At 43.6% G+C, this 22,361-nt stretch overlaps 1 protein-coding gene across 3 annotated transcripts in view; it reads left to right on the top strand.

Annotated features, from left to right (window-relative positions):
- The window catches only part of mapkbp1 (mitogen-activated protein kinase binding protein 1), a 73,321-nt gene that overhangs the window by 3,246 nt on the left and 47,714 nt on the right, over positions 1 to 22,361 (top strand). For all 3 annotated transcript variants that reach the window (XM_035406515.1, XM_035406500.1, XM_035406507.1), the window contains one exon: positions 5,896 to 5,987. In XM_035406515.1, coding sequence (XP_035262406.1) covers positions 5,896 to 5,987 — 92 coding nt within the window. The remainder of the gene's footprint in view (positions 1 to 5,895; positions 5,988 to 22,361) is intronic.

The following is a 22,361-nucleotide window of genomic DNA, read 5'->3' as shown; positions in this document are numbered from 1 at the left end:
TTTACTGTGACAGGGACATTAGCAGTGCTTTCCTGTTTAACCGCTGTGGGTGTCTAGAGTTTTGGTGGTTTTGAGTGTTTCCTACCAGGGGTGCTCAGTCTTGTTCTCTAGTTTTGATTTTGTATCCAGCGGTGTTTTGTAAAGTGAAGTAGATAAAGCCTGGAAATTAGGGTTTCTCTTTTGATTGGACCTTGAATCCATTACCCTTTATGATTGGGTATTGCTGTAAGTAGCTGGCCTGCAGTGCTTTAGTGAACTGTCAGCAGTTAATTAAACAATGCACTGATAATGAAGACTATCACTGAATGTGCTGCCTGGAGGGTGTGCAGATGCTCATTTCATTAGGGTTTTACAGTGTGTGGTGTTTGATAATGGAGGGGAATTCAGGTTTAGAGTGTCCAGCAGGTTTTATTTTTTGTTGTATATTACCAATAATATGTGTGTATGTGTGTATGTGTGTATGTATGTATGTCAATCAATGAGTCAATCCGCTTAGCTAAATGTTTATGGAATACTGAATATTGAATACTCTTAGATGTTTCACTAAACATTATGCTGAAATTTTTGTCTCCATTTGGAAAGTGTAGTTAACTAGTTGAGCAATTACTATTTTCTTCTGTCCCATGCCTTGTTTACTCAAAAGCATAAATATGGGTGGCTTGATAGGTGATCAGCTGTCACAGTAACATGATTTTTTTTTTATAATGAGCTGTTTCTTGTTCTTCTGTGGAGAAGTCTGAAAGAAATGTCCTTCCAGCATATGACTGCATTGCTTCAGTATCAGCCTCTGTGATATATTACATAGGCCTATGTTGTTCACTGGTACTTTACCACATCTGCTATACCCTTTTCTTCTTGTACTGTAGTAACCTGCAGCTCCATAGCAACCCAGATCACTATAAAATGGCTTCAGATTAAATATGCAGATCCGTTAGCTTTGTTGTAGACATATAAAACTTTGGAACGTTGGTTTCTGCGGTGTCAATTTCTGGCTATCAGGAAAAAAGATCCTTGACGGAAGTTTTGTTGAAGGATTATGCAGTCATAACCAATTTGTTCAACTCCACAGCTGCACCTGTACCTGTTTTCAGTTTTTTGTGTTAACATTTGTGTTAATAAAACATTCATTGTTAATGTGTAGCACATGTATCATAATGTGTGTCAAGCCTGAAACTCCCTACTGTTATAAAGGAAGATGTGCAAAAGCCCTGCGGAACCAGTGGTCACTTTTTTGTGTGTTCATATGCATGAGAGGGGAAGGTAGTACTTTTGGAGATTCATGAAAGCAAATATAAATTAGCTCCTGTGGATGATTTGAGTGCTTTGTGCTTGTCATACACTGCTTACTGATGCATCAACACTTAAAACCAGTTTAATGAGGAGAGCATGTGGTGCCCATAAAAACAATTGTATAATTAGACTGATGAGTTATCAGTGGTCCTGCTAGCCCATGGAATGCTGTGTCTTTGAAGTGCAGGGCATTTGTATGCGTTGTGATAAAAATAACTAGGCCTATCTTGCCATAATATGCCAACTCGCAATAATAGCACAATAAATATATGTCATTCATAAATTTTATTTAGAGCCTTGTAACAGAAGCTGGATGAAATTGGATACAAATGATGTTCTGGCATTCTGACAAATTTTTACCACGCAGGCTAATAAAAATACAACCCAAGGAGCGATTTCTACTTTACTTGCACATGTTGAGCAAGCTACAGTGGAGAAGGCAGGAAAACATTTTGGGAAGGCCTGTGGATAAATGGGTAGCCTGACTAGGTTGTTTTTTTCAGAAAACATTTTCCTCATGCACTATGACCAGCTCCAGCACTCCGTGGAGCTATCCTATGACATTACTGTATTCTTAATGGTGAATAAAGTTTTTTCATTTGTGTGAGCTGAAATAGCCAATGCTGTTTGTTGTAACTTGGCCTCATTTTGATATCAATACTTTTAATGGCAGGCCTAGATTTTGCAAGTTTTAATTAATGACTTAGACGCAAATAAACAACACAGATGTCAGGCACTGAACAGTCATTTCAAAGGGTAAGCATTACAACATCCCGCAAAGATATTAGGCCTATACCAATTCATTTTAGTTGAGAGGTTTTTCTCTTAACTTCTACCGTAGGATCTACTCTAATCCATCTCTAGTGATCAAATTAATCATCATATGTTGTTTTAACTTGTTTTCCATTAGCGGTGTTGCAATATCTTTTGTATGTGTGTCAGTTATAGGCTAATTTGTTAATGGGAAAATGGCTAGCTATAGCTAATTTGATAGCATCTTACTCGCTCATTCCAGGGAGACAGGCCAAAAAGAATAAGCAATTAGATCTTTTTGGGCTTATTTCTTTCCTTTATTTCTATAATGATTTTTATTCATAAAATAGGACAACTTCTTCCAGTTGACTGGTGCATGTCATTTTTTGTGTGTGGAAAAAATGCAGACTCCTGCGTTTAATGCAACCTCTGGTTATGTCAGAAATTTGGAAACTGGGAATGAAACCCATTCTTTCTTTTGTGGTTGAATACAATATGACATGTGTATACCTGTTTTCGTCTGTATGCATGTTGCTTTTGATGTGTTTTTTACTTTCAACCCAGCATTGTCAAACTGAATAATATTGTTTGACTTTTGTAAAGGTCTTGTCTGAACTAAACCTGTTAGATCCCCTTGTTATGTTCTGCCCTGTGCCTTAGCTTGTTCTTCTAGTTACCCAGAATGCGTTTAGGCATATATGAGAGCTGTCTGACTCGTTAAAGCAGAAGGGAATATAAACATCATTCCCCAAATAAATAGTACAGGAGTGTTGTGTAACAGTCAAAAAGACCAAATGTCTCAAGGGTTGTAGTACTTTCTGCCTTTTCTGTTTTAAATTGTTCATTATGTTCAAGCATATATTAGCTATATATTGTCTTCTGTTTAAAATAGGCTGTTTCCTTGGTGTTTATTTTTCATACATTTGCTTGATAATCTTCACTGTGAATGTCAATGCAAAAATGGCACCACTTTTAAGTCTCAAAGGTGCCAAGTTATTTGAGTTTCCTGCAACCTTGTGAGTTGCGAGAAAAAAGAGAAAGACCACAGTGAGCTTTACCAAGGATTGAGAGAGCTTCAGACTTTCCCTAGAGCTCTGAATGAGGCGAAGAATGTTATACACTTGTCTGGGCTTAGATCTACTGCATACTGGGTTACTTGACCCTGGGCCCATGTGTGGTATGGTGCGATTATACACCACAGCTTTTCTCTGCTCTGCTAACTGTAACCTTTGATCCCTGTGACCTCCTGATCTGCACCACCTGTTTGCCTTTTTCTGGCATGCAAAATGTGGCAATCAGTATACAATACTATCAATACCTATCAGTCAAGTAAATGTTATCGTTGCCTTTTTACCATTTTTTTACTAATTCTGTTTGAAGATAGTGTTAGGCAGTTAACATATAGGCCCAAAACTTATTTCACATATTCTTTTAAATGTGTTTGAACTGTGTTCTTATTTCTTATTCTGGGTCTCTGTTTGTGGTAACAGCAATCCTCATGAGAGAAATCTGTTGTGGTTCCACACGTTATTTTACAGTGTCACAGTCAAGTTGATGAATCCCAGTAGGTGATGAATAATAGAATTACCTTGACAGAAAATATACAATTTCCATCAGTCTTGTACAGAGTTGCTGAAGCTGTGTGTGTTTCTGTGCAGTTTACTCCCACCCGCTATAGCTACAGAAGCCTGTTGGTTACATGTTCAGGTTTAACCTTGCTCCCATCTCTGCCAAAAGGCCTCTAGTGTTTTATGTGTAAACGGAAAAATGCAGGTTGGAGTCGGAAAACACAATGCATTGTGGGAATGCAGTAAGGTCAGTATAATTTGACTGGTGCAGCAGAAGGAGAGAAGTTTGGGGAAGGCAGTGCATAGCCAGCTGCGCAGTAAGTGCTTGGCAGGTGTCTGTAAGTTAAGGCTGTGAGGTTTTCTGTAATTCAGTGGAGGAAGATTCCTCCAGGAAGACTCACCTGTTTGGCCATAGTAAGAGGGCAGACCTGCACACACATGGGATCTGACTGGCAAGGGCTGGAGGTGTCGGATAAACGGGAGGATTCATGTTGCGCATACTGCAGGTGGCAAAGAAAGAATTGCAGACTGTAAGTGTACTTTTATGCGTCAGGGTGCAGACTGTAAGTGTACTTTTATGCGTCAGGGTGCAGACTAAGTGTACTCTATGCATCAGGGTGCAGACTAAGGAGATCTGACTGGCAAGGGCTGGAGGTGTCAGATGAATGGGAGGATTCATGTTGCGCATGCTGCAGGTGGCAAAGAAAAAAGTGCAGACTGTAAGTGTACTCTATACGTCAGGGTGCAGACTGTAAGTGTACACTGCATCAGGGTGCAGACTAAGTGTACACTGTATCAGGGTGCAGACTAAGTGTACTCTATGCATCAGGGTGCAGACTGTAAGTGTACACTGCGTCAGGGTGCAGACTAAATGTACTCTATGCGTCAGGGTGCAGACTGTAAGTGTACACTGCATCAGGGTGCAGACTGTAAGTGTACACTGTATCAGGGTGCAGACTAAGTGTATTCTATGCATCAGGGTGCAGACTGTATGTGTACACTGCGTCAGGGTGCAGACTAAATGTACTCTATGCGTCAGGGTGCAGACTGTAAGTGTACACTGCATCAGGGTGCAGACTGTAAGTGTACTCTGTGTCAGGGTGCAGACTGTAAGGGTACATGAGTGTGGGGGCAGACTGTATGTTTACACGGTGTCAGGGCCCAGACACCAAGCCATTTCAGAAAATGATGTCAGCTGTGCCACTTTGTTGTGGCAACTATAGTAAACAGATTTTTCTAATAATCTGAATCATTTATGGCCTGGTATTTGCATCTTTAGAGTAGGCTAAAGGCTAAAATGACATTTATGAAGAGCTCAAAGCTGGCAGACTTCATGAACAGCATGATTTGATTAGCGAATGCCCAAGCAAAGGTTTGTGGAGGAAACGGGCCCTGTGGGTGCATTTTAATAGAGGACTCTTGTGATGGCCACTGCCATCCCTCCAAGGACAAAGCGGGGCTGTCCCCTCAGGCTGCTCCACCTGCATCGTTTGAACTTTAATCTGACGGTGGAAAGAGGCTATTGTCACCGAAGCAGAATCTTATTATGGTCAACCTTGTCGTGGGCTCTCCCCTGTGTTGTCTCTTTGCTGAGCTCAATAGAGACATCCACCACAAGCTTGGCCTGCCTTTGTGCCCGTTGGCTTTTGTTGTGTGGGCTTGCCCGAGCGACACGCTTCGAGTGCAGACTCACTGGCTCACGCTGACCTCGCCTGATGTCGCGCATGGACCTCGCTGCTCCCTCCAACCGCGTCAAGGAAACCAGACGTTTCCCCCCTTTTGCTGGCCAGGGTCTTTGTCTGTCCTTTCAAAGGAAGCCTGCAAGGTCCATACATTAGTGAAGGGAAGTTCTGTCAGAGCCACAGAACAAGGACTGAGTGGTTTTAGAACTTCAAAGCCCAGCTGTTATGATCCTCCCGAACTGTCTCTCCATTTGTTTTGTTTTCTCCTTTGTTGTTTTTTCTTCTGTGACGTGTGGTGACCTGGGGGTTTTTTCCCCTTGCACATGCTCACTACTGCTCGGATGACTTCTCTGAAAACTTGGACTGGTCATGTCTAGGTACAGCCTGGTAAATGGCAACATTCAAGATAAGGAAATCTTTTGCCTGTGTGCGATACTGTCTTAGATTCATTAGTCTGTAATCTCTCTCAGCTGTGCTAACAAACAACTGCATATATAGTTGTGTCATATAATTGATGAGCACACTTTTGTGTGTCTTGCATAACCATTGCTCGTTGGTGGCAGCTGTGGTGTCTTACCTTTGCTCTCTCTCTCCCCCTGCAGGTGACTCTGGAGAAGGTGCTAGGGATCACTGCTGCTGGGAACCGCGGTTTGGCCTGTGACCCTCGCTCGGGCCTGGTGGCCTATCCAGCAGGGTGAGTTTGCAAACTCTCCCCAGGGTAGTGGGGCAACGGGACATGGAAGGGCTGGGCATGGCCAATTGCGCCATGTTCATAACAGTTTGGCCATTGTGTTGCGGGTGATGTTGTGTTCTGAATAGGACACATTGACGCTCATTTTCTCTGGAAACCTGTGTTTGATGAGTTTCGTAGTTAGTCATTTTGTAACATAAATGCTCAATACAGAATTTGTATTTGTAAGGTTAAAAGTTTGGCTCTCTTCCCCTTTAAATTGTTAATTTAATTCACTGATCCTGGCTTAGTTTCTTTAGAATGAGTTTCTCCTGCGTTTGTACAGGATGGCTTTTGTAGGGCGTCAGGGTAATGTGTACACGCTTTGTGAGACCTGGTTAAATGGAAGCTGGATGAACAGGGCTCCATTGAGCTTTGAACGGAATTTAATTATGACCTATTGAGAGCGCGGGGGAAGGGGGAGTGAAGGCTGGAGAGGGACTGCTGTGGATGTGGAAGCCATTTCTCAGTGCAGTGGTGGGAATGAGTGTGCCTGCGGGGCTGTGCAGAGGTGTGGGGAAATGATTGGTGACCGTGCCTAACCGCCCTGAGCAAGGGGAGTTTGAGTCTGGGTTGGGTGCTGAGTGCCACAGGCATCTCCTTTACAAATTACAGGAATGCAGAGGGCAGGCAGCTGCATCCAAACATTCTCACGGGACTCAGGGCTGTAATATAGCCTAGATGGTTTTTTAAATCAAAATTCTACTTATTCCGCATAGATCTTCTGATTTATGATCCTGTTTATCCTGCATATAATAATCACGCAGCCCAGTGTCAAACACTCCACATACTATAAAGATCTGGATCCATGCAGAAACTATTCGAAAGCTAAAAACAAGTACAAGCGAGCAAACAAGCCAACAAGCTCACACTTTGTGCACTGTTAGAAGGGGCGACGTCTGTGAGCACCCAGGTTTCAGCTTTTAAGAGACAGTCATGTAGTTTTACATGTGACACATGCTGTAATGTGATTTTCCTTTTTGAATAGTTCAGTCAGTGGGAGCCTCTTGAAATGGCTGCATTTAGTGTCCCTGCTCATTCAAACAGTGTTTAGCCATGATTCTTGCCAAAGTCAAGTGGCCCTATAGTTAGTAGGATTTCAATGTGATGCACACGCTCAATATTAATGAAGTTGCGATTATGCCTTGTACTTGCTGTACTGTTCTTGACTTAAACATACAGACGGAACTGTCTGTTTGCTTACAATGTGACATTCCGAGTTCAATATTTTGTTTGAACAAAGATTGCACTTAACCTCAATCATGTAAAGTCCGACGCTGCATGTGCGTGTGTTTACAGACAGGTGTGCTGTTTGTAGATATGGGTGTTGATCCAACCATGGTGAGGCTGTTCGTACAGTAGCCTTTGATGCCATCTTGAAAGAGGTCAGTGCTAATCGAAGCATTGATAAAGCAAGTATTTGATGCTTGTCAAGCCCTTGGAATGGTTTGATCAAACAGTTTGACTCGGGGAAAAATATTTTGATGATCTAGCTCGAAATGAAGAATCCACAATGCCGTTGCTTTCATCAAGCTTTATAATCTCTTATAGCCAAGACCCTCAGTTTTGGAGGTGCCCTTGACAGAGGAAGAATGGGGGATGTGAATGATTACTGTGTCCTTGCCCATTGTTTCATATTCGGGGGTTGTCTCCGCATGGATGTAATTCCCAAATCAACCTGCAGTTACCTCAGAATTTGTAAGTGAATTTAATCATGTGCCTTCCCGTCGTTTAATCTAAAGAAAATTATGTTGATGTTTTATTGCAGGCAAACCATTTTCAGCAAGGTCCATATGGTCTTGAAAAAGAACCGGTGGTGACTTTTAGCAATGTATAATCTGAGCCCCAAAATTGCCTCAAAGGTTTGAAAATGGTTTTGAAATGGCATTCTATTAGTACATTAAAGTGATGGTTCACCTCAGAATTAAACTTTCAAAGACCCCTTCTTACCTTGCCTCAGTAGTGCTGGATCCTCTCAGCCTGTGGCTGCAGTTTCTATCCTGTCTTCTGCAGAGCTGCAATCCAAATGGACGCAAGTTAATTTTGAGTGTAAAACCATATAATCCTGATTCATTTTAAGTGTGAATGCAGTCGTTAGTGACAATTAACCATCTGGAAGCTGTATGTGCAGCACAAAGAATACCCATAATGATGTAACCCATTAAAATGTTTCATCCATTATGAACTTGCTGACTAGAAAATTTTGACACATCTGACAGTAAAAAAGGCGATTAGGCTCTGATGTTGGGAATATCAAAAAGATTTCCGCCACAAGCCAATTCATTTGTAGTATTTATTTTTAAATTGAATCATGACTAAATAAGCACTGTTTGAATTTAATGTAAAATGATTCAATTGAATCGTCTCTACAGGTCCATTGGTTCTTGAATGCATTTTTGGATTGTTCTTCAAATTTATGGACAATATACACTATACACATATGACACTAGCAATACATGGCTTTAATCATCATATTGGTGTCATGACACCGATGGTTGCTTTTGGAGACCATTTTTGTGCTTGTCTCTGATCATTGCTATTTGCAACTATGTTTGAAACAACTTGTGGGCTAAAAGAATTCCTTATTACAAGACTTAAGTAACTTAAAGGCATTATGGGCGGGTCTCTGGTAGGGTGTTGCCATTTAATTTTGGCAGAAACTCAAACCAGTACTGTGACACCATGGGAATACTGGGCCCGTGTTGCCCATTCCCATAAACTTAACGCTTGATATTAAAGTTAAAACATACTGTTATAATATACTACACTATAGCCTTAATATAAGCACATATTTAAACAAGTAAAGCTTTTGAAACACTACAAGGCTCCATTTGAGCCGTGCAAATGAGAAGCTTAGGGCTTACATTAACACACAGTTGAGTGAACGGCTGCCCCTCAGTCACACGGTGAAGTTAATCTGATTATGCTGGTGGGCCTCAGTGATCAGGGTGAGTGGGGGGAGCAGAAGAGAGGCCCTTTCAAAGGCCCTGTTCAGGGATGGCGGGGCCGATTGTAAGACCAGAGAGCCATCGAGGCCCCTCTTAACGAGGCTTGAGCACGTGCCACTGGTGGGCATGGTGTAGTGGCCTGAATAAGCACTAGCTCTGCAGTGGCATCCCCACCATGTGACCAGTCAGCACACAGCACCAGTGCAGTGAAGCCGGTTGTGATCGGACGAGAGACGTGCTCCCCCTGTGTAATGAATGCAGAGGGCTGCAGTTTTGTGAGGCATCCCCATCACTGGCTGCATCCTTCCGGTTCCATTCGATCCCTTTTTGGATACAATGCTGTTACATGATTGTGTACTTTGGACACGCTATACTGTATTAGCTATGAAGGTAGCTTACAAGACTCTGTAGCTGACTTTAGCATCTCGCAAGTTAGCAGATAGTCATGTTAAATTTGCTTCAATTCATATAGCTGTAGCTTCCGTGCTTAGCTTAGCTTTATAGGTAGGTGATTAGCTACTGAAATGTTAGGCTATTGATAGTGTCTGTTGTCTCAGTAATTGCGGTTTTTTAATCAAATGTTAGTTATAACCCCATTGCATTGCTGCACTACAGATTCAGTGCTATGCACATAGCTTGCAGTGCTTTAGCCAGCAGGCTAGTAACAGGTAAGAATGTCCAACCCAGATCCTATGTGAATTAGCACATAGTTACGAATACTTAGTGTTATATCCAATAAGGGGTCGCCCGGAACCGGCAGGATACAGCCAGTGCAAGGGATGCTGTCTGTGCAGTTAGAGCAGGTCCTGGAGAACCGCAGGGTCTGCTGGTTTTTGTTGTTACTTGGCACTTAATTAATCAATTAAAGCAGTCGATTACACAGTTAACTCACCTCACCTGGATTCTTGGTTCTCAATTGGTTGCTGGTTAAGGTGAAAACAAAAACCAGCAGACCCTGCGGCTCTCCAGGACCAGGAATTAAGATCACTGAGTTAGAGGCACCGGCCTCCTGCATTTTGTACGGCACCCGCAGTGTGTGCTTTCCCTCTCCAGTAGCTACAGTTGTCTATGGCGTGCAGGACTGCAGGGGGTCTTGTGGTCGGAAGGAATTTGGCATTTTCATTGGTCTTGTAGAGAAGCCTGCAACGGCTGTAGATTATATCTGGAATTTACACAGCAGGTCAGCTGTAGATTATATCTGAAACGCACACGGCCAGGTTTACTGTAGATTATTACTGAAATGCACACAGAAGGTTAGCTGTAGATTATCACTGAAATTCACAGAGCCAGTTTAGCTGTAGATTATTACTGAAATACATGCAGCAGGTTAGCTGTAGATTATCATTGAAATGCATACAGCAGGTTAGCTGTAGATTATCACTGAAATGCATGCATCCATGTTTTCTGTAGTTTATCATTGAAATGCACTCAGCAGGTTAGCATTAGGTTATTACTGAAATATACACAGCAGGTCAGTTGTACTGTAGATTGGCACTGAAATGCACACAGCAGGTTAGCTGTAGGGTATCACTGAAATGCACACAGACAGGCTGACTAGATTATTGCTATAATGCTCACAGCAGGTTGGCTGTAGATCAGCACTGAAATGCACTCAGCAGATTAGCTGAAGATAATCACTGAAATGCACTGAGCAGGTTGGCTGTAGATCATTACTGAAATGCACACAGCCAGGCTGACTAGATTATTGCTATAATGCTCACAGCAGGTTGGCTGTAGATCAGCACTGAAATGCACTCAGCAGATTATCTGAAGATAATCACTGAAATGCACTGAGCAGGTTGGCTGTAGATCATTACTGAAATGCACTTAGCAGGTTAGCTGTAGATAATCACTGAAATGCACTCAGCAGGTTAGCTGTAGATCATCACTGAAATGCACTCAGCAGGTTGGCTGTAGATCACTGAAATGCACTCAGCAGGTTAGCTGTAGATAATCACTGAAATGCACTCAGCAGGTTAGCTGGAGATCATCACTGAAATGCACTCAACTGGTTAGCTGTAGATCATCACTGAAATGCACACAGCAGGTTAGCTGTAGATTATCACTAAAATTCACAGAGCCAGGTTAGCTGTAGATCATCACTGAAATGCACTCAACTGGTTAGCTGTAGATCATCACTGAAATGCACACAGCAGGTTAGCTGTAGATTATCACTAAAATTCACAGAGCCAGATTAGCTGTAGATCATCACGGAAATGCACTCAACTGGTTAGCTGTAGATCATCACTGAAATGCACTCAGCAGGTTGGCTGTAGATCATCACTGACATGCTCACAGCAGGTTAGCTGTAGATTATCACTGAAATGCTCACAGCAGGTTAGCTGTAAATTATCGCTGAAATGCACTCAACTGGTTAGCTGTAGATCATTACTCAATTGCACACTGCCAGGTTGGTTGTATATCATTACTGAGGTGCACACACCAGGTTATCGCTATAATATCACTGAAGTGCACACGGCTGGTTATCTGTATCACTTGAATGCACAGTTCTAGGTTAGTCATAGATCAGTTTTTGGACCTGTGTCTTTATTTACACTGCCCTGAGTGCAGAGTGAAGAGGCCGCAGGTGCAGATTTGTGATCTGCAGTGTATTGATTTGTGGACTTCCCTTGGGTCCAGAAATATAATCAGTGGGGAAAGTGAGTAGCTGTCTAAAGCACAGACTAATACTAACTGGCCTTGTGTTTATTTATTAAAGACGAACCAACCCCTGCGGATGCCGCATGTTTTTAAAGTGCAAAATCGAAGCTAGACAGGAGAGCTTTCCTCAACCAAACTGTTCACTTTGAATCCAGAGTTTTTGCTGCATTTCAGTTTTCTCTGCATTTTCAGTTTGTGTAATCAGTACACATTGATGTACACGCATGACTCTTCCTACGGCTGACAGAAGTGGCTTACGTGGCATTGTGAAGACCGTAACATCTGTGTGGCCATGCTTTGTGTGTCACTGAGTTTTTAAAAGCTTTTGTTCTTTTGATGACTGCCTTTGTGACATAGCTGTTGTTCTTGTCACAAAGATATTGTTCATTGCCGCTATTGGAGGTGTGCATCAACACACACGTGCTACACTCTGCACTACATTTCAGTCGTTCTATGTTAGGAGTCCCTTTACTTGCACCAGGTGGAACTCTCTGTGCAGCGTACAGTACTTGTAGTGATATGATTTCATCATATCTTCAGCTGGGATTACAAGGGTAAGTCAAGCACTGTAAATGTGCTGCACACAACTGATAAAGACAGCTTATGTGATCTAAGACAGCCAGTTGAATTAAATTGAATTTAGTCAGGCTGCATTCTTACTCAGATGAAAGGTGAACTGTGAGTTTGAAAGTATGTTGGTGAGGATGCTTGGGTGGTAGATGTTAAGACACTGTTCTAGTGCAATGGATAGGTCCCAGGGTCCAGGATCAAATTCAAACTATGCCTGTGCTGACTGTGGCCAGCAGTTCACCGGGGCAATGCAGTTACCAGTAGCATTGCCCAGGGTTAGGGGTGTTCAGTTGGCCTGGATTACCATCTGATTGACCTGTGGTCTGCTTTCTGAAACTTCACGTGAAGTGTCCTCCTCCAGCTCAAGTCTGTGCAGGCTTGGCCTGTGCGCTGCAGCAAGGAAAGAAGCGGCTGACGCCATTGTGCTTCGGAGGAAAGTGCATGCTCGTCTTTACTGCACTGGCTGCGAAGTTTGAGCGTGGCTGCATACTATCACATATTCTAAACTGAGGAGAAATTAGATTGATTAGTGGATTCCATTGCAGACCTCATCAGGCCAACTGATTGAGCAGTCATTTTGTGCAATCAATATGCTGCTTAGTTTACTCGACCACAGAACCACACTTGCTGAAAAGTAATAGATGAACACAATGAGCTTCCGTTAGGCCTGCACATTTATTCTCCCAGATCTGTGTGTTAGTGTCTGGTACACATTTGGCATCCTTAAGGTGGAAGTAACAGGGATTTACTAGGGATATGAATTCTGGGGAGCAACTGCAGGTCAGATCTCAAAAATATCCCTAGTTTAAATGTAGGAGAATAATGAATAATAATAAATGGTTTTATTATTTAATCATTTTATTTACACAGATGGGATAACAATGAATAATAATAGATGATTTTATTGTGCAATTATTTTATTTACACACCTTTTTACATGGTGCTTTTCATCACTTGTACCTTTTTACAAGCAAAAAAAAAAAGCAAGGCTGTGACTTGAGTATTAGAGGTGAAGTATGTGGCATCCAGGCCTATCTTATAGAGCAAGGAAATACAAGAGCTAATGTGTCCAGCATTAGGCAGCCGGAAATAGTAGAGCCAATCTGTCCAGCGTTAGGCGGCTGTTGAGGCATCCGGGCTCAGACACTTGCAGACAGACGGGTTTAACTGCTGTGTCATTAACTGGGCCCTGAGGATCAGGAAAGTCAGGTTCTACTCTGCTAAAAGCTTCGCTGATGGGCCCCCTCATTACGGACTTTAAACAAAAACGAGCCTCAGTGGTGGTGTGCTCCATCAGAGTCTCACACACTGTACAAAAACCAGCCTCAGTGGTGCTGTGCTCCATCAGAGTCTCACACACTGTACAAAAACCAGCCTCAGTGGTGGTGTGCTCCATCAGAGTCTCACACACTGTACAAAAACCAGCCTCAGTGGTGGTGTGCTCCATCAGAGTCTCACACACTGTACAAAAACCAGCCTCAGTGGTGGTGTGCTCCATCAGAGTCTCACACACTGTACAAAAACCAGCCTCAGTGGTGGTGTGCTCCATCAGAGTCTCACACACTGTACAAAAACCCGCCTCAGTGGTGGTGTGCTCCATCAGAGTCTCACACACTGTACAAAAACCAGCCTCAGTGGTGGTGTGCTCCATCAGAGTCTCACACACTGTACAAAAACCAGCCTCAGTGGTGCTGTGCTCCATCAGAGTCTCACACACTGTACAAAAACCAGCCTCAGTGGTGGTGTGCTCCATCAGAGTCTCACACACTGTACAAAAACCAGCCTCAGTGGTGCTGTGCTCCATCAGAGTCTCACACACTGTCCATGGAGGGGTGTCAACACTTTTTGTCCAGGAAAAAAAAGATCTGAAATTAGGGAATAATTGCTTGAAAGAAAGCACTGGTGTATCATGTTGAAAGTAAGTGTTTCAGGGACAGCAAAGATGAAATGGCAGCATGCACCTTTACTGAGCATTTCAGTTGCACATAAGCGATAGAGATGTCATTGGTGTTTCTGTTTAAGTGAGGAGAGACAAAATACATTTTTTAAGCAGTGCACCCACATATAGAATTTTTTTGCCAAATAAACATTTAGCTCTGTTGTCATATTTTTAGTTAATGGGTTCATTTCATTCATTTAAATTAGGTAGATGGATGTATGTGGCTCTTGTACCTCTTACAGCATAATTCAGTAAGTTTGATGCGTTAACCCTGGTAGCATGCTAATTATAGGACCTGCGATTGCTTTATTCATTTGATATTTCTCCTCCAGCTTGCCTAAGAATCAGTTACCTGAAAGTACTGCACTTGATTGTAATGTCAAAATAACATTTGTTACAAATTAAAGTGTGTAAATAAAATTAACCTTCTCATTCGATTTACTTTTTTCATGTAACAACATGCCCCAACAATTCATTATTAGTCGATAATGCCTCAAAGCCCACTTCCAACTTTCTGTTGACATTCTTTCTCTGATATTGTATTTTATAGGTAACCCTGAGTGGTCAGATGGCTTTCTTTTCATTTTAAATCTTTAAATGGTGTCAGTCATATTAAGGGCGTCTCTTGAGGTTAGCGTGTTGTACCGTGTGCGTGCTCGCGGAAATGTGTGTCAGAGTCTGTCCCTTATTCAGGAGGCGTTGCAGTAAAACTGGGTCAAGAACACAGAGCATAACTGGCAGAAATAGTGGCTGTGGGCAGCAGCCAATTAGGGCGCTCCCCAGAGCCCGGCCCTGCCCTCCCTTCGCTGCAGTGAAGCGCAGCTGGATGCAGATTCCCTGCAGCCTCCGTGCCATGCCCCCACGCAGCCAGCCGGCTCCGCCTCCCCCCTCGACGTGCTTACACTGGTCTGTCCTCCTCTCTCTTCACGCTCGCGCTGCCCTTTCCCTTCAGGGGAAGAGGCTGGGACAGCCAGGGAGCCTGTGAAAGGCCCTTGGCTAACGGAGCAGGAGCACGTGACTGGAAGTGCAGAAGGCCGTCGTGAGAGGGATGTGGTCTCGGGGTGGCATTCCGTGCGTCGGTAGGAAAGCGCTGCCGTCTGGGCTGCTGGCGGCGGCCGTCTGCTGAGCTGCCCACGCGGCCACGCCCAGCTCTGCCGCAGGATCTGCTCACGTGCGGGGGGGGACACCTCCAACGCCGTCACATCCTCCCCTCCTGCTTAATGGGCCATTGTGCTGTACGTTGAGCTTCCTGTGTAACACGCTTCTAATGTATCTGTTAGTGTCTGTTAGACAGTTGCATTGAAGCACAATAAGGTTTAGCTTATTTTGACTGGATGTGTTCGATTAGTAACAGGAACTTTGCTTTGTATTTTAAAGAGCCCTGCAGGTTTTCTTGGGTCCTAACATACCTGAGACCCGATTGTGGCAGCTGTCACGCCACGTTTGTTCCCAGACTGTGGCGGTGATAACACAGTTTGGGAGAGGAGCAGGAGGTGGGGGTGTGGAGGTGTTGCCTCGCTGCTAAAGGAAGCAGCTTGGGTAGAGAAAACGCCCCGCCCCCCCATTTACCACTCACCCCCTCCCAAAGGATCACAGACTGGCTTGCCACCTGTCTGTCCGATACACAGCAAAAAGCCTGTTTGTTAGCAGCGTGAAGCAGCCCGCTGTATCAAGTTCAGATGCAGCGAGCAGGACCGAGACTGAGGGATGCTGATCGTGTTTCAGCTGTGCACTCTGGGAAATCTGTGCGTTTACCGCAGCATTTTCGTGTTTATGTACATACCTCATTTTTATAGCCCTTCTTTAAATGACATGTTTGAATGGAAGTAGCTGGAAGAACAGCCATCCCCCTGTGTGAGCGATCTTGTTGATAGCTGTGGCTCGCACATGCTAACCAGCTCTGCCGCACAGTTCCTTTTGGCGGCTGTCTTTTTCACCACCGCTCTGGGCCCAGCAGTGCTCTCCTTTCTCACCATCCGCGCGTGAGAGCGCGTTCACGCTCCACTTCAGAATTGTGCTGCTGTCAGCGCCATGGCAATAATCATCCTGCGGATTTTGTGTCTCAGGGTCTTAAGAGGCAAATTTAGAGCTTAACACCCCCAAACAAGGGAATCCCTCCCCCCACCCCATAAAAACACATTTAGATCTGTTTCTTAACTGCTGCCCGTGCCCTTTGTGAGAAATAAACTGCTGAGAAGAAATTCCTTTGACTCGATATTCGAGATGCCTGCAACTGCACAAAGCCTCCTTTAATCAAGGTCCCAATTCTGTATATTTCTGACACAACTCGATGAATGGCAGCCCTATCCTGCCACACTCATGAATTCAATTCTATGGTGCTGAATTTACCCCTTTTTACATAAAGCCAGTCCATCTTCCATTTTGTAGGAACTGATTGTCAGATCTTTAGAGGTCTTCAAATGAAATACGTAGATCCATGTGACTGAATGACGAGGCGCCATCATTTTGAGCATCAGTGCTACAATGACCTGCTAGCACACTTTATGAAGATGAACATGAACAATGACATGCAAGCTCTGCGGTCTGCACCTCAGCTGTCTACAGAATCAGGGAATGTAGGACGGATGGCGCCCCATCCAGGAACTGGGATGAATTCATATTGGTTATTTATAGAGTGCACAATGAAAAGTTTTACTTGTCTGAAAATAAATATTTGAAAATGGGGTGGACATTTTCAGGGGCATCGTTTTGCCTTTGCAGTTGATTCCGAGACCGTTTTAAGAATTTTCCTGGACAAACTTTTCCCATGCATTTCCAACACTGGTCTGCGCACTGGACAGCCAAGCACAGATTCATAGTCACAAGTGCAAACATGAGGCATGTCTCAGACACATGTCTCATGCAAGCATGTGTGTGCTGACGCTCGCCACGCAGAAGTGTCCGCCGTGTCTCATAAATTTATTTATATAAACAAACAAGAGCCCCAAACATCAGGGATTTTATAACTACTCAACGTCAGTGTCAATACATCATAAATTTCACACAGATTGATCGATCCATGATTTCACAAAATTGATGAATTAGCCTGTTTACACAGGTAGCTGAACAGTTAAAAAGCTGCGTCTTCTCCAGATTGAGAGGCTTCCCACAATGGCCGATGCCGATACTAATGTCCTCTGAAGCTATGCTATCCGGTGTGGCCTCCTGCCCAGCCTTTGTGTACATTTAGTTACTCTTTCAGCTGCATTTCTGTGGTGGCAGCACCACAGTGTTGTGTTCGCTCATTAGTGCTGCTGAGAGAGCGTAGCTGCCTGGTACAGGGTGGAATGAAGTGTGGGGCAACGGGCCATGAAATGAATGCCTTTTCATGGCTTTGTAAGCTCCTAATCTATGGTCAGGGAACCAAGGCTAAAGACTGTTTGGGTTTTTTGTTATATCTTTCCATATTGTGTCTAACTCTTGGCTTTGCTCATACCTCTGCGCAATGAAAAAGGAGCTCGCCTAAGAGCTTTCCTGCAATTAGAGCATGTAATGCTACATTGTCTGCTTAATTTAATGGATTCCATAAAATATAGTATCCACTTGGCAATTGTCTTTGCTCACCATCAATTGCTTCAGTGGAATATTCTAATAAAGCTGTGAGAAGTTGCCTAATGTACCGCCACTTAAAACTGATGTACATATATGGCTGAAAACACGGGATAATTACATTGACCTACTAGTGCAGTGCATTCTTTTTAACCAACTGGCCAATAAACGTTCACTATAAATACATTTGATGAGTTTCAAGGGAAAGTTGCGAATGTTGTTAACGATAGTGACTTCATGTATTATGATCTTCTTTTGGGGGTTGTGGCTTTGGCTGATATTCGCTGATTATGATAACTATTAGGTATCTGTGTTCTTGCTGGCAGTCTCCACAGTCTGCTAGTCTGGTTAGCCAGTTTTGTATCTCTGCGCTAGCATTTCACACATTTCTCAGATGAAATACATTTTCTGTTGGATCCTCTTTGTGTGCCTTGTCAAGTATTTCCACTAAGGATACCCATCAATGTCTCATATTGGCTATGCCGTTTTTTTTTAGGTTTAGTTCTGCATAACTGAAGGTTACGTTGTCTATCATGAAGTACATTGGGCCTACGTGTTCGTTGAACACATCTGTACACAAGTTAACTTTTAAGCACTCTGGAAAGTCAATATATGTCAGCATCTTTTTCATTTCTTGTTGATGCTAGCATTTGTTGTGTTCAGTTGCTTAATGTGAATCAACTCCAGTTTGGTAATGTCATAACTACAATCTTACATATTGTGCTTCCTCTTGAGTCCTCTGTGATGTAAGCTATAGCCATGTGATGTCAGTAATCAGAACTGGAAAATCACTGAAGATTCCTGGGTGCTGTAGTTCCTGGTCTGTGTGTCCATTTCCTGGTGCTCCCTGTGGAAACCAGCTCTCTCCTGCTCTGTCCGCTGAGCCTATCATCCCAAAGCTGCACTCCTAGGAGCCATCACATTTCAGACTAGAAGCTCCTCACTATGACTGAATTCTCCCATGTGTCCCTCTGGTAACGCATGGAAATGTGAAGCAGTAATTTATGCACAGTAGCACAGAACCAAAATAAGAACTGTTACTATGGTAACATTGTAGTCTCGGGCCCTTGTCTCTCCCTAGAGCATTTGGAAAGGTAAGTAACAGTTTATAAGATTGGCTCCCACTGCAATCCTGCAGTCGGTTGGGTAGGTTTGATGAAGTTTTCATGGGCATTAAGTTGTAAGTCAGTGATTGAGTTGGGTTGATTCGCTGCCTCTAAGTGGAGCTTCTCCTGTGAGATCATGATTTGTTTGTATATTCGCAAAACACATCCCTGGAAATTAGATGAACCTCTCACATTGGAGTGTTAATCTAATCAGGCTCACACTACTGTAAGGTTACAAGCCTGAAACATGTGGCTAATTCCATTGCTTCAGTCAACAGATACGCTGTTAGAGAGGCAGGGCCGGGACATTACAGGCGGGAAGAACATGCTAATGTGTCTGATAGTCAAGATGGTAAACATGACTTTGATTTCTTCTCTAGTCTCCTACACTACCCACGGACAGACCCATAATTCCAAAATGGTGGCTATCGTAATTAATTTGTCATCGGTAAACTTTGGCTTTCCAGTTGTTTGATGGTTCAGTATAACGGTAGAACTGCCCATTATCTGACCATAACATGGAGAGTTTAGGTGTTCAGCAAGGCCTCCCTGTCACAGGCCAGTCTTTCCTTACCATGCATATGTGGAGACTTGTGTTTGTGGCAGCTGCTGGTATGATAAATGCTGTACAGCTCTGCTATCTTTTAACTGTCTTTTAACTCCCTTTTCCTTTGTGCTTACCTGCTGTTTTGCAGCGGCTTGGAGCGCAAGCCTAAGGCTTTCACAAACAAGCGTACTGTATGTTGTACTTTCTTTGGTTCTGAAAAAAAAAAAATGAATGTAATGTTCTGGCACAGCAGGTATTGATGCAGGATTTTGGTGAAACGTGACTGAAATGTTGTTCTCATTATTCCCCATGGCCCTATTGATTTTTCAGGTCACAAAATCAAAGGACAAGAGCTTCCTGACTGGCTTTTGATTTCTGGTCGGTTATCTATGTATCTTGATTAAGTTTGTCACAAATCCTTATTGATCTTCAGGCCATGAGGACAAAATTCAAGGTCACAGAGGTTCATGATAGATTTTCCAGTTTCCAGTCTGCTCATGCAGTTGTTCTTATATTAGGCCTATCCGTGACTGTCCTTTGCTTGTTTTTACTACCTTTTAACCTTCTTACAGCCTTCTTAATACTGTTTCGTTTCAATTTCTCATTGCAGGAATTCAGTTGTATCCATTATTTTATTAGTTACAGCCTTAGTTGTAGATAAGGCCTATCTTATATTTCCATATAGATTAAATTGCATTACATTGCTTTGTTCTTTACCCAGAATTCCCAGTGGTTGTCAGTATAGCGCATTTTGGCTGGCTATTGCTGTCTTCTGTGGTCTTAGTCTTACCAGCATGGGGCTCTTAACAGTGGAACTCATCAAAGGCTGCTGCAGAGCCAACAAATTGCTGAGTTTAAGCCTTTGTATTCCTGAAGTAATGCAGCACATGTCAGTCCTAATGAATGGGTGATCTTCCAGTGTGCAGCTCCAGTGATTCCATGCCTCAGCGGGCACAGATTTAGTGCTTGTGTATTCAGAAGACAAAGCCAGCGGGGTCATGACATCCCTCCTCCCATTATTAATAAAGACATCACCCTGTGTTAAGTGGGTTTTATGTAAATTCCTTTGGGTATATATAAAAGAGGCTTTCTATACTGGTTTGCTTAAAAGGCAAAATGACTGTTTATTAGCAGATGCTGACAGTAACATCTGCACCTCCCACTCCCCTAGACACAGCAACACTGAGACTTTCTCAACAGTCACACGCAAACACGCACACACACACACACACACTACTGCACTGTGCAAACGTGCGCACACACACACACACTGCAGCAATGTGCGAATGTGCGCGCACACACACTGCTGCAATGTGCAAATGCACACACACACACACACACACACACTGCTGCAATGTGTATATGAGCACACACACACACACATGACAGTACATACTGTTAAGAACAGCACATACATGTACAAACGTACACTCGCTCAAATAGCTCATGCACACAAGGCAGCGACATGGACATTTTTACGCTTCTTTTCTTTACAGCCAATGCAGCATCAGAAGCTTGCTGTGGGCGTGTCTGCTCAGCATGTCCCCAGCTAATATATCAGCCTGTAATCTGGAGTCTTGGCGCAGCCCAGGCCTCAAAGGAGATTCTGCTGGGGTAGTCCTCAAGAAGCGAATGGAGGAGGAGTCAGTGAGCCGTGCTCGTGTGCGCCCCAGGCTTTGTCTCCGCACTAAACTGTGTCTAGCAGAGCGCTGAACTCTGTGTCTCAACCACCTCTGCTTTTCTCTTTCCGCTTGATGTATTTTTGATGGGTGTATTCTTGAGAAGCCTAGTTTCACACTCAAATTCACATTAAAAAAATGGCACATATGAAACCTTAGTCACTGAAGGATTTTGAAGGTGGGGGCTCCTTGTCTCTTCGGTGACCCAGAAATCGAACGAGGTCTGCTATCTTCAAGGACATTCCAACCTGTTAAATGCTCCTTGAAGGAGCTAGGAGCGAGGAGCTTGGAGGCTCCCGAAGGATACTTGAGCAAGGAAACACGAGTGCATCCTTTGCGGAAGCATTTGTTTTTTGAACACATGACATATAAGTGATTGACCTGTGGCTCTGCCTCTCCCCATCTGCTGCATCTGTATTTGACACAGTTTCAGACTGATGCTGACTGAACAAGGACACTTGCTAAATACACGTTTCCTCGATTCCTCCATCCTCACGTTTTTTCCTTGCTTCCTTTCCTTGCATCCTCCGATAGGTGGAGGTAAGGAGTGAGAAAAGGATGTAAGGAAAGGATACAAGGAGGTAAAATAAGCAATTGGAATGTGCCCCTGATGTTATTAAGCACTTGAAGCACAGATGACTGGACACTTATTTCTCACGGATGAAGCTGATGACTGGAAAACCCACTTCTTTGTAAAACTGCAAATGAATTGGCATACTCTTGTCCATCATTTGGTGGCTGAGAGCCTATACAAATTTCTGTTTGTTTCATAAAACTGGTTCTCCTTTCATGCTGTATGGCCCAAGAATTAGTAAAACAGACTGTCTGTCTGTCTGATTGGTGCACAGTGCAGCAAGAGGTTGTATGATTGGTGCACAGTGCAGCAGCAAGTTGCGTGATTGGTGCACAGTGCAGCATCAGGCTGTGTGATTGGTGAATGGTGCTGCAGGAGGTTGTGTGATTGGTGCACAGTGCAGCATCAGGCTGTGTGATTGGTGCCCAGTGCAGCAGCAGCTTGTGTGATTGGTGAATGGTGCAGCAGGAGGTTGTGTGATTGGTGCACAGTGCAGCATCAGGCTGTGATTAGTGCCCAGTGCAGCAGCAGGTTGTGTGATTGGTGCACAGTGCAACAGGAGTCAGTGTGATTGGTGCACAGTGCAGAAGGAAGTTGTGTGATTGGTTCACGGTGCAGCAGGAGGTTGTGTGATTGGTGCACAATGCAGCAGAAGGTTGTGTGATCGGTGCACAGTGCAACAGAAGGTTGTGTGATTGGTGCACAGTGCAGCAGAAGGTTGTGTGATTGGTGCACAATGCAGCAGTAGGCTGTGTGATTGGTGGA

The sequence above is a fragment of the Anguilla anguilla genome, chromosome 1 (genome assembly GCF_013347855.1).
Source record: "Anguilla anguilla isolate fAngAng1 chromosome 1, fAngAng1.pri, whole genome shotgun sequence".
Classification (NCBI taxonomy): domain Eukaryota; kingdom Metazoa; phylum Chordata; class Actinopteri; order Anguilliformes; family Anguillidae; genus Anguilla; species Anguilla anguilla.
Note: the sequence above shows the minus strand (reverse complement) of the source record. Positions and strands in the feature narration are given on the sequence as shown.